The sequence below is a fragment of the Solanum dulcamara genome, chromosome 10 (genome assembly GCF_947179165.1).
Source record: "Solanum dulcamara chromosome 10, daSolDulc1.2, whole genome shotgun sequence".
NCBI classification, from domain to species: Eukaryota; Viridiplantae; Streptophyta; class Magnoliopsida; order Solanales; family Solanaceae; genus Solanum; species Solanum dulcamara.
In genome coordinates this window covers 72774309-72787420 of record NC_077246.1, presented here as the reverse complement: position 1 = coordinate 72787420, position 13112 = coordinate 72774309, and the positions used below count along the sequence as shown (strand labels likewise).

Genomic DNA, 13112 nt, shown 5'->3' with positions numbered 1-13112 from the left:
TTTATTTTTTATTACATATAGAAAGAAAAAGAGCAAATAAAACAAAAATAAAAGACATATTTCAGACAACGAAATTCTAAAAAAAAGCTGTTAAACACAGTGAGTGCTCAAACAATACCACCAAAAATTTTCAAAAAAGCAAAAGTAAGAAAGAGAGAGAAAAAAAATCATAAAAAAGTCTCCGGCTCCGGCACCGGCAATGTCGTCGGTACCGACTACCTCCGGCGAGCAAAGTATTGTTGAGTTGAGCTGAAAAGGAAGAAGGAAATGCGTGAAACTGTGAAGAAACCTTGTGTTGCTGCTGCTGTTGTTGTTGTTGCTGCTACTACTATGACGAAGAAAACTAGTCCAGAAGAAGATGGGGATGTTATTATCATCCCTCCGTTGTGTACATCAGCTAATCGTTCAAGATTACAAGCTGGGTCACGTCGCATTACGCCAACAAATGATGATATGGCTGAGCTACGGCAGCTCCCGAACGGAGATCTGTATACTGGAACATTCTTGGGAAAAGTGCCTCATGGTAATGGGAAGTATTTATGGTCTGATGGGTGTATGTATGAAGGTGAATGGAGAAGAGGGAAGGCGAGTGGTAAAGGGAGGTTTTCATGGCCTTCTGGGGCGACTTATGAAGGGGATTTTAAGGATGGGAGAATGGATGGGAATGGGACGTTTATCGGAGCTGATGGGGATATGTATCGGGGTTGGTGGGCAGCAGATCGGAAACATGGGTTTGGGGAGAAGTTATATGCTAATGGGGATTTGTATGTTGGTTCTTGGAAATGGAATTTGCAAGAAGGGGAAGGGAGGTATGTTTGGGGTAATGGGAATGAGTATATTGGAGAATGGAGAAAAGGGGTTATGTTTGGTAAAGGGGTTTTGATTTGGGCAAATGGGAAAAGATATGAAGGGGATTGGGATAATGGGATGCCTAAAGGAAATGGTGTTTTTAGTTGGCCTGATGGTAGGACTTGTTATACTAGTGGTTCATGGGGTGATAGTAATTCATGTAAACAAGAATTTGGTACTACTGGTGGTGGTGGTGGTAATGGTGGTCAGATTCTAAGGAGATCTTCTGTGACGATGAATGTGCGCGAAAGGAATGTTAATTTACCGAGGATTTGTATATGGGAATCTGATGGTGAAGCAGGAGATATTACTTGTGATATTGTTGATAATAGGGAGGCTTCTTCTATGTTTGTTCCAAGGAATGAAGATGAGGACGAGGATGATGATGATGATGATGAAGAGAGTGAGAGTTCTGAAGGAGATGAAAGTGGGGATTTTCGGAAGAGTCCTTGTCACTCTGAAGTTGTGGAAATGAAGAAACCGGGGCAGCCAATAACCAAGGGACATAAGAATTATGATTTGGTGCTTAGTCTTCAACTAGGTATTAGGTAATGCGGCTTTTTATTGCTTTCTTAAGCATTTAGTCCATGGTTTTTTTGCATTTTAAGAACCTTATGTAGTTGGTTATGCATTCATATATATGTACATATACAGGTATTCTACTCAGAAGCACGCCTCAATTACCAGAGAACCAAGGAGTTCAGATTTCGATCCTAATGAGAAGTTCTGGACAAGGTTTCCACCTGAGGGTTCCAAACTCACACCACCCCATCAGGTTGTGGACTTCAAATGGAAGGACTACTGTCCCGTGGTTTTCAAGTATGTTTAGTGGAATCCAGGATCCAACCTTTTCTATCTTTTAGTGGACGAGATTGGATTATCGTTATTGTTTAGCTAATTATTGGTTTTCAGTATTAGCACTACTGGTATGTGGTTGAGCTACGTGCAGCATTATATTAATTGTTGTTTCCTTTTCGTTTATGTTGTTAGGAATCTTAGGGAATTGTTTGGAATAGATCCAGCTGAATACATGCTGGCTATCTGTGGAAGTGATGCACTTAGGGAACTGTCTTCCCCTGGGAAAAGTGGCAGCAACTTCTATCTAACTCAAGATGACCGATTTATCATCAAAACTTTGAAAAAGTCCGAAGTCAAGGTCAGTGACTGCGAGCAGCTCAATACCTTTTAGGGTAGTAACGAAGAGAGACTGCTGTTAGTTATTCAAATGAGGCATGCTATTCGATATATCACTTACACTCTTGCTTTATTCTTTAGCAATAGATTGATGTTTGAGAAAATAGGATTGCTTTTACTGATTTTCCATGTTGCTCAGGTGCTCATTAGAATGCTTCAAAGTTATTATCGGCATGTTTGTCAGTACCGAAGCTCCTTGGTGACAAAATTTTTTGGTGTACATTGTGTTAAAATGGTTGGATGTCAAAAGGTATGGTTGAATTCTCTTTAATGCTATAATATATCTGGATTTCCAAAAAAGATCATGTATCGTTCCTTATGCAGTCATTTCTCTAGGAGTTCTTACATTCTCTTATTCAATGTATAAACCAGACACGTTTTGTTGTTATGGGGAACCTGTTCTACTCTGAACGCGTGATCCATAAGCGCTTTGATTTAAAGGGATCCTCTTATGGCCGTACAACTGATAAGCCAGGAGGAGAGGCCGATGAGACTGCTACGCTTAAAGACCTCGATCTCAACTTTGTCTTTCAATTGCGACAATCTTGGTATAAAGAGCTTATAAGGTGAGAAATACCTTTGTCCAATTTTTCTTTTGTTGTTGTCTTTATATTCATAGAACGACCTGACTTTATGCTTATGGTTCTCAGACAAATTGATATAGATTGTCAGTTTCTGGAAGCTGAGAATATCATGGATTACAGTCTTTTGATTGGTGTTCATATCTGCAATTATAGCAACAACGGCGAGATGAATTTGTCACCTTCTGGTAACAATTCTGGAAATCTTTCTACATCCAGATTGCAATTATTACATCTTTTTTCTGCTTCATAATATACTTTTTTTGCAACTTGGTGGCATGACTCCTGAGAATACTCACTGATATACTGTTAGGCAAAGTTGATGTTCAAGATTATTGCTTATGTGATGCAGAAAGCCCTGATAAGGGACAGTTCGTGGAGAAAAGGTATGCCCTGTTTTAAAGGCGTTATCTCAATCTTTTCCAATCAATATAAGAAATTCAATAGTATGGAAATCTGAATGCCTACCTGTCCGATACCAAAATGCACTTCATTTTCAAAAAGTGTGCAGCTTTAGTTTCTAATTCTTCTCCTCATGCTTGACCAGCATAAAGGAGCAAGTATGAAATATGCTTAAAGAGACCTACCTTAGCAATGTGGAATTTTATTTAACTTAATGGGATAATACATCATTTCACCCCTGAACTTGGCACGTAAACTCACTTTAGCAACTAAACTTATGTTGTATTTATATACCCCCTTAACAACTTACCTTTCAATTATTTTCCACCCCTAATGCCGACGTGGCAAAAAGAAAAATTTGAGCAAGTGAAGAACATAAAAATATGGACCCATTGATATATATATATTATTAGACAATTAAAAAATAAAATAAAAAATACTTCCTCCTTCTTTACCTCTCACCCCTCCATCCCTACACCCCCATTCAGCCCCTACCCCACTCCCATAGATCCACCTTCTTCTTCACTCCCCCCCCCCCCCCCCCCAAGTTCTTCACCCCATAGCCCTGCCCCCACCGCCTTCTTCTTCTTCACAACCCCCACCTCACCTACAGCCCCACCCCGCCACCTTCCTTTTTCTCCACAAATCCCTCATACCTTCCTCCTCCTCCACAAATCCCTCATTCTCTCTATATTTTCATTATTCTTTTCTTTTTATTTTCACCATTTTTTGATTTCTTGATTTTGATTTTGATTTTCTTTCAAAAATAAAGTTACAAAATAATGGTTATGAAAGAAATGGGATTACTAATAATAATAATAGTGGCTAACAATAAGAATCAAAACGACGAATTTGGACGAATTTAAATGTAAGTGGGACGAATTTGAGAAGAAATGGGATGAAATTTGGTGGGGAGATAATGGTAATAGTGGTGGGTGTAGGTTAAAGATGATGGTGATGATTTATTTTTTTGAAGGGCACTTCGTTTAAATTAATAATGGCCAACAATAATAATCAAAACAATGAATTTGGAGGGCAATTCATCCAATTTGGATGAGGAGAAAGAAGAAAAAAGAGAAAATGGAGAAGAAGAAGAAGAAAGAGAAAGAGAAAAACTAATAAAATAAAATAAAAATGAAGGGTTGGTAATTTTTGAAGTGGCAATGATGTGGCCATGACATGGCGGGGGTGTAGTACATACTCACATTCTGAGAGTGATATTATTTTTTTAGGGTGGAAAATAATTGAAATGAAAGTTGTTAAGGGGGTATATAAATACAACCTAAGTTTAGTTGCTAAAGTGAGTTTCCGTGCCAAGTTCAGGGGTGAAATGGTGTATTATCCCTAATTTAATCTGCTTCCATTCTCACTATGTGCTTGATACACGGATATGTTCAAGCGGTCCTTTTTGGGCCACTGTTGTAGTCATTCATCTACTTCTCTTTCTTGTGCATGCAAACATACTTTTGGTTGTAGTACCAGAATCCACTGAGTTAATTTTGGTACTGAAAAGGACATTTGCTCATCATAATGCACCTATTTAAGGTCCTTGAACAATTACTTGTAAAAAAGGCACCTATTCAGGATCCTTGAACAATTAAGGAACTATTAAGATCAACCTTTGTTCCTTAACCGCTGAACTATGGATGCTTGTAAAAATGTGTCAAGTTTTTAGCTACTTGATGCTTGAACTGTTCAAGTAATACAAATAGCTTCTACATATATAACATAAGGTCTCGGTTATGATAGCAAAGACTGCTAAGTTTGGAACCTTTATTGACCACTCATTGAGTATAAGCTGCTGCTTGTGTGGTATCCACCATAAACTTTCTACCTTTATTAGTGCAGTTAATAAATTGTCGTTTGATTTCTGTGTCCCTCCGTGTAGCTAATCTTCTAACCTTGATCAGTACCTTGCATGTGGATTTTGTTCTGTCCTATGAATTCATTATTTTTCAATCTTGAAGTAACAATGCGAAGAAAACCTTTTTAATTATTTTACGGATGTTAAGAACTTCACCGTGGCTCTTGTGATGTCTTAGGAATCCTCCTATAAGTTCAGCTGCAAACGTGCCTGCAAGGGCGATGTGCGTAACAAAGAGTGGAAGTGAGTCAACTTCTGGACAGGGTGGCTGTGAGGCTAATAATGCTATCCTTTGCTTGGGCATCATTGACATTCTTCAAGATTATGATATCAGCAAAAGGCTAGAACATGCATACAAGTCATTACAGGTGGATCCCACTTCGATATCTGCTGTTGATCCAAAGCTCTACTCTAAAAGATTTCGGGATTTTATAAGTAGAATCTTTAAAGTAGACGAAGGGTAAGGGGCATGGAAAGAGCATGTAGATAAGCTTATGGAGGAGACGGGCAAGTGAGAAACAAGAAGAGACTGGAATTAGTTGAAATTGGTTAACGTCCTTGTTTGCTGATTTATATGATGACTAGTTTTTGTGGAGATCTTGGCCATTGGTAAAGTGTGAATGAATGACTGGTCTGATGAAGTTGTTGATGCCCAATTTTATTTTATCCCTTTTCCCTCCTTGATATATATGTCAAGGATATGATTAATCTAGGCAAGCTATGTATATCATTTTTTTTCTTCTTTCCTTCCTTTTGGTCACTCTCTAGTTGAGTTGAGTGAACATGAAGATTTTGATCAAATGTACAGTAAAGGAAATCTTTTTTGGTAGTATTTGTAATTACTGTTTTCGACGATGAAAATTAATGCTTAGTTCCTCGTTTAATTGTGTTAGGAATGACTTGTAGATTAAGGGAAGTTGAAGAAGTGTGTTATCTATCATTTGTTTTGTGTTTGTGGCTATTTGTTTTACATATTTGCCTTTGACATTGATGGAGTTCCATCATAGACATGGTGATTTCAGAAAAAAGGGTCAAGTTTACCCATCTACTTTTGACTATTTTGAAATCACCTTTCGTTGGAAGGGTATGAACGATCCTAAAGTATAACGGAAGGTGAACTTAAGATATCTCATGTTGAATGCTTCATTTTTAAAGAGTCCGAACAACTTTATGAGTGATTCAAACTCATAAGCATCTAAATATCCCCCCATGAAAACTAGCAACTTTTGTGTAACCAAAAGATAAAAGAGTTGCACTTAAATTTATATAGTATGTACAATAAATTTAAAAGATTACAAACAACATATTACAACTAAAGTTTTCACATAGTAGCGTAACATATTGAACTAAAAAGCATATGTATTCTATGTTATTCGGACTCTTCAAAAATACTGTTAAGTGAGTTGGATCCTTCCAAACCTATGCATTTTTGGAGGATCAGACACGAATGTGACAACATTTTTCGAGGGTTCGAGTAACATGAGATTTACTAGTGCTATCTTGGACCTGAGACTTGCTGTGAAGACATATAAGAGAAGGAATTGTAAGAACTACTAGTAGTACTGCTAAGGTTCCTGTTTTGTTGATGTAACTCAAACACATTATCCTCTTGATCCCCATCGATAATCAATGGTTCAGTGAATCTACGACCATAAAATCGCAGAAAATTGAGTGATTGAACCTGTAGAATAGCCAAAGGCAACACACCTTCTAACATGCCAACAACATTGGCCATTGTTGGTCTAAGAGTTGGCTCTTCATGCAAACAACACAAAGCCACACGTACTAGCTTCTCGACTTCCTCACTTTTGACACTCCCCAGAACGCGAGAATCCACAAGGTCTAAGTACTTTTTCTGTTCATGCATTTCCAACGCGAATAATGGGAAGTAGATTGGCTGATTTGCTGAGGCAAGAGACAATGGAGAAAGCCTATTCCTCTCACTACTTTCGCTCTGAGAAGTAGTGTCATTTGGTGGTTGGAACGAGGAGTTCTTCTTCCCTCGTACTATTTCTAGTAACACCATTCCGTAGCTGTAGACATCTGATTTCTCCGTTATGGCTGAGCTAGTCAGCCATTCGGGTGCTAAGTAGCCTCGAGTACCTCTCATTGTGGTAAACCAACTAGACTGCTCAGAATTAAGAAGCTTGGAAAGCCCGAAATCTGATATTTTTACTTGCAGGTTGTCATGGAGGAGTATGTTCTCTGGCTTCACATCACAATGTATGATCTTCTGATCACAACCACCATGCAGGTAAGCAAGCCCACGTGCTGTTCCAAGCGCGATTTCATATCTGGTACGCCAATCTAAGGCAGGTCCGTGTCCAAAAAGGGTCCGATCCAACGAGCCTTGATTCATATATTCATACACCAGAAACTTTTCTCCTCTATGTGCACAAAATCCTTTCAAACTAACCAAATTAACATGGTGAACTCTCCCAATAATCGCGATCTCAGTGCAAAACTCCTTCTTTCCTTGAGCCCCGAGAGCATTCATCTTCTTGACAGCAACAACAGTTCCATCAGATAGAGTACCTTTATATACGGTTCCAAATCCACCAGTACCAATTTGAGTTCTAAAACATTCCGTGGCTACCCGAATCTCCTCATGGTCAAATTTCACAGGCAACCCCAGTATGGAAATGTTATCAAACTCAGCAGACGAAGACGAATCCGTTCGTCCAAACTCTTTCCCTGAAATCTGCATCAATCTTCTTCTTCTCATCAACCACATAATTCCAGCCATCATCCCAATGATAAGGAGAACCCCAGAAGAAGGAAGTAAAACCAAAGCAATGACAGGGAATCTAGACCTCTTGTCACTTAAGTTATCATTTGGATCAAATGAGGACTGTTCAGAAATGACCTTAACGTATCCCAATCTACCTCTTCCATTACTAGAATCCGAGCCCCTCAAAATCGAACCCAGAAAATTTTCAATCATATAACATGACCCCGACGACTGATCATGAAAAATACTCAAGCAAGAACAATTCTTAGAACAAAGATCTTGACAAACAGATACATTCACACCACGCGTCACAGGTTCAATAAAATCATTGGCAAAATAGTCCATACCACTCTCCAGCCTCAAGTACGAGACGCGATTTCCTAATCCAGTAACATTCATATTCAAAGATGCATTACAAGAAACTGGCATTATCAAATTTCTATCAATTGGAGCACAACTACCATTCACCTCAGAACTAACACGAAATCCCGGTGGACAAGAACATCTCCCCTCATCACAAATTCCAAGCTTCTTGCAAGTGAAAGCAACACGACAACTATCATCAGGAGTATTGAATTCAGACATCCAATTTCCATTACTAAATCGTTTGACACTGAAATGTCCATTCTCTTCCAATTTTGCAATCCTAAAATCAGGATCTTTCAGCTCATCCAAAACAACCTGAATCACTTTCTCCGTTCCATTCACCCCTAAAAGGAACAATCCTGTGCTCGTGATCATCATATACTCCCCCGGAGCATATGTATCAGTATACGCCTTAGTTTCCATAGTTAACTTCCAGTAAGTCATTTCATTCCATTGTAACATTGCATCATTATCTACCACCACAAACTCATAATCACCTTTAGCAAGTTCATCTTCTTTCACTGAACTAACCAACGATTTCCTAACAGGCAATCGTTGGCCTATAACGATTGTATCTGTTGGAAAATCAAAACTTTCCCACACACTATTATTAAAAGCATCAACCAATATCAAGTTTCCTGATTCAAGAAGCTGCAATGAAGTAACAGAACTACTAGTACTAGTACTACTAAGCTTAGCTGACCAAATGGGATCACCTGAATCATCAAAAAGAGAAAGGCCATCGACAGAAAGGCGTAACTCACCTGAATCAGATACAGGAAAATCGCGATTTGCTGACCAAACTACTACATGTGATTGCGAGTGAACGATGACAAAGTAGTAGGATCTTTCTTGGGACTTTGTGTTTGTGATTGCTGCTTTGAAAGTTCCATTTGGTGATGACAAGAATGATCCAGAAGTATCAATGAACTTGAAATATGAAGCAGTGAAGTTTGGAGTTAATGGTTGAAAAGAAAGAGGACCAGAATGTACAAGAAAACAAGATAACAAAAGGGTGCCAATGAATAACAACAAAGAAGATCCCATGCTCTTGAGAACAGTGAAAAAGTTTTTTTAAAAAAATCAGTTCTTGAAATCAACAGTTTTTTTGCACACCATACTAACCAGTTCTTGTTGCATTTCTTTCTCTATTCCGTCTCCTTATACACAGTAAGTAAAGTAGCGAGTCAACCTACTTTACCTACTTGAAAAAGGAGAACGGAGTAAAATGAATCAGAGCAACAAAAGGCTGAATCTCACTAGATCAGTGGATTTCGACAGCAAGAATTACTCTGTCAAAATGCTTTTTTGTTCGTTGAAGCAACAAAGTGCTGAATCTCAATTGATCACAATAACCAAGATATCTCAGTGGATCAAAATGTTTTTTTGTTCATTGAAATGAACTGTGAATTGGAGCAATAAATAGCTGAATCTATCAATTGATCCTCGTAGCAAGGTTACTCTATCCCTTACAGTACGAGTGGATTGTCTGCAACTTACAAGAATTTTCGAATTTGTAAATTTAGATTTAACCAAACTCACAAGTCACAACATAACTTTTTGGTGTTTTTCAAAGGTATGGCTATAATTTCTATGATTGAAAATGAAAAGAAATGGTCCTTTTTTTTCTTTTCTTTTTTTGTGTTGATTTTTTGTTCACCGTTATTAGTAAACAGATAGTTGTTGAGGATGCAGACTCTACTGTTAGTTAAACATTTACTATATTTTTTTCCAGAATGTTCGTCTGTGTTGACTTACTGTACACAATATGCAACTTGAGGGCGGCGCCCATTATTATTCATTCACATTCTTCGTAACTGGTTTGAAAGTGAGTTAGTTACGTAATTTACTTTGATATTTGATAGTTTGTTAGAAGGTAAGTTATTTATCTATAAAATTAATATGATATTTGGTTTAAAATTCAAAAACTGCATAACTAATATATATATAAGATATGAGAGAATTATACATTATCCTATATATAATAGAAAGATGGAATAACTAATACGCCATACGAATAATTATCCCTGCATAATTAAGATCTCCATAAAATAATACTCTCTTCAAAATAGTTACCCCAAATTAATGTCTATTTATCAAATAAAGACTATTAAATTAAAATTTTCCTATTTGATCTCTACAAATTAATTTTTTTGAAAGCCTAAACAAGTTCATAAGTTTCAAAATATTTCTTTTTCAAAGAGTGGATAAAGAGTAAATTAGTAAAACTTTTCTTTATGATTTCTAAGCAACGTGTAAAAGAAAAAACGAACAACTAATATAAAAAGGGAATATACATAGATTCTCTCGTAACTAATGTGTAGCTACCAAATGATCCTTTGGTATTTAAAATTCATTATTCAATTAATTTAAATTTGTATCAAATAAGCATGGTAAGATAAATTAAAGTACCCTTCGCTCTCTACAATACTTCACACTGGTTTATGCTATTAGATTCTCAGTTTATTACAGAAAAAAGAACACTTCTATATGACATCGATATGATATCAATATATTGATGGAGTATCACAAAAAATATATTTTCTACTAATTTAGAGTTTAATAATTCTCTTAATTGGAGTATCATAAAAAATTAAGCTCAACCCTATATGTATCAATATACCGATGAAGTATCATAGATGATTAATTCATAGCAGTGATGCTGACGTCATGATGATGTCATGCGCGAAATAAAAAAAATAAAAATTGATTAAAATGGTAAATAGTTTGGGTCATGATTCCATTAAAAATAAATAGTTTGAGTTATCTCCAATTTAGATAAATAATTTCATAATTGAATCTATTTTGTGTAGCTCTTTCTTTACTATATGTACAACATATTGGAAAAATTACCCTTATTTAGGGAATTTTTCAATACGATCTTGACTAAAACTATGGTGTTATGTCAACTCTGCATATTAAATTATATATCCACCTCGGTCACAGAGAAATTTCGATTATCCCACCAAATTCTGTGGTAATAATACTAAATAATCAAATTATAGTCCTACCTTCTAAATAAAAAAAAAATACACCGATTTTAGGGAACATCCTCTATGTAAGCAGTTACAACAACTTATTTATTTATTATATCATTTTGAATTTAATAATAAATACATTATTGTTATTATATATTACATCATCATTAACAACAAGTATTGGTACGGTTACTGTACCTGTTTTATAATAAACTTAATATAAATCGGCATAATAAGTTATATATTTAAATATACTTTATTCGTTATTTTTTTTAAAAAGGACGTACTATTTTTTCATGTACTTAATCTTCTTATTGTACCTTTTTATTTATTTTTGACTACTAAAAAATTAAAAGAAATGAACATATGATACATGCGGAATCAAGATTTATATTAAGAATTGAAAAATAATATTCATATGTAATTCAAACCTATAACGTAAATATTTTTTGAATCTTTTTAGTCACTTTATAAGAAATGGTCTTGTAATGCTTGAATTCAGCAGTCAGGTTCTGAAATTTCGCCTTAATAGGTTTAGCCAGGACATTTACAACACAATCGTCTCACCGTGACATGTATTGGATATCGAGTGAAAAAATATATAATTTTTAATAATTTTTTTGTGTTAGATGATGTCAATGTTATGAATAAGTATGATGTATGTTATACTGCTAAATACGTTATCAACCTTCAAACCTACCCCAATGCCCCTATTTTTTTTAAAAAAGTAATACATATATGAGTTTAATTTTTATATATCAACTAATTTATTTATTTTTTAAAACATCAAGTAGTGATATTTATGGCTTTAAAACCTAACCAAATCTAATTACATATGTTACCAACCTTTGAACTAAAATATTATTTTCTTATTTGGTATAATACAAATATGAATGTAAGTTTTATATATCTTACCACTAATTAAGAGTCAGAATACTCTTTACGACTCGGATTTTTTTCTACATCACATTCAGTATTATTTTAGTGGGGTAGTGACAATTTCACATTAGACAAGTTGTCTTTGTCTTTTGAGTAGTAATTAAAAAGAAATATTTTGGAAAGACCTATGAAAGTAGTTGAAAGTTTTATGCATCATTAATGCATAAAAATGTCAACGCCTGAATAATATTTTATTTCCCTTTCAGATTTAACAACTTAATCAGATGACAAGTTAACCACAAAGGTATTTTGGTCAAATGTTTTGCTGTAAATCCAAGTTTTTGTTCTGCAGCAATTATGTGGTTTACACGTTTCCTTTGTCGGTTTTCAATAGTGACATTAGTGTTAAATACTATTAGTCTGTTTGGATTAATTTATTTTTAAGCAGCTTATAAGTTGAAAATTACTTATAAGTTAAAAAAAAAAAAATAGGTGCGGGCCAACTTCTTTTTTTGACTTATAAGCTGTTTTCAACTTTTAAGCTGCTTAAAATAAGTTCATCCAAATAAACTCAATTATTTATTGGAACTTATTTTAAGCACAAAATGACTTTAAATTGACCAGTCAAACACTCAAAAAAGGCTAAAAACAACTTATAAGCAGCTTATAAGCCAATTCAAACGGCCTCTATATAGTGTTCAACATTCGTATTCAATCGAGATAAGACTTAGATTTGTGTATATTTTATCTTCTTCAAATTCAGCTAACGAGATTATGCTAAATATGTTATTGTTATTGTTGTTATCTAGTACCAAGTATTGGAAGTTGACTAAATCCCTATTACCAGGGGCGGACCTACAAAGGGTTCATATGAATCACTTCGTTGAAAAATTACACTGTATATATATGTATATTTAATCAATTTTGAAAGTTTATAGTTATATATTAAATTTTGACTCCATTTAAACAAGTATAATGTTAGCCTAATGGTGAAGAGGGTTCAAACTTTCCCAAGGGTACTGAGTTTGAAACTGGCTAACAACACCTAAGCCTCTTTTCTTTTTTATATCTTAAATTCATTTGGTGAAAATTCTGGATCCGCCACTGCATATCACGCATTACATGACCAATTCAGAAGCAATGCATCCAATAGGATTTTCTTCATATTCATGATTCGAATTTGAGACCTCGTAGATAAATCTCAACCATTTCACCGTTGATTTTTTTCTTGGCAATTTATTGGGGACATGCTCCTTATGTTTTGTTTT

The 13112-nt window shown here is 35.3% G+C and overlaps 2 protein-coding genes across 2 annotated transcripts; one reads left to right on the top strand and one right to left on the bottom strand.

Annotated features, from left to right (window-relative positions):
• Positions 1-72: 72 nt before the first annotated feature.
• LOC129870138 (phosphatidylinositol 4-phosphate 5-kinase 1-like) lies at positions 73-5828 on the top strand. Its single transcript, XM_055944756.1, has 8 exons — positions 73-1397; positions 1504-1668; positions 1840-2005; positions 2183-2293; positions 2416-2609; positions 2694-2812; positions 2938-3010; positions 5069-5828. Exons 1-8 carry the CDS (start codon positions 268-270, stop codon positions 5352-5354), a joined length of 2244 nt encoding a protein of 747 aa, XP_055800731.1. The 5' UTR covers positions 73-267; the 3' UTR covers positions 5355-5828.
• Positions 5829-6385: 557 nt separating this feature from the next.
• Positions 6386-9034, bottom strand: LOC129869968 (G-type lectin S-receptor-like serine/threonine-protein kinase At5g35370). Its single transcript, XM_055944520.1, has one exon. The coding sequence runs from the start codon at positions 9032-9034 to the stop codon at positions 6386-6388; it is 2649 nt and encodes an 882-aa protein (XP_055800495.1).
• Positions 9035-13112: the final 4078 nt, after the last annotated feature.

Excerpts from the sequence above, each read along its gene's own strand:
- LOC129869968 (XM_055944520.1), bottom strand. The coding sequence starts at position 9,034 with ATGGGATCTTCTTTGTTGTTATTCATTGGCACCCTTTTGTTATCTTGT.
- LOC129870138 (XM_055944756.1), top strand. The coding sequence starts at position 268 with ATGCGTGAAACTGTGAAGAAACCTTGTGTTGCTGCTGCTGTTGTTGTT. Across the intron at positions 2,813-2,937 it reads GATGAATTTGTCACCTTCTG|GCAAAGTTGATGTTCAAGAT; the intron begins GTAACAATTCTG and ends ATATACTGTTAG. Across the intron at positions 3,011-5,068 it reads GGACAGTTCGTGGAGAAAAG|GAATCCTCCTATAAGTTCAG; the intron begins GTATGCCCTGTT and ends GTGATGTCTTAG.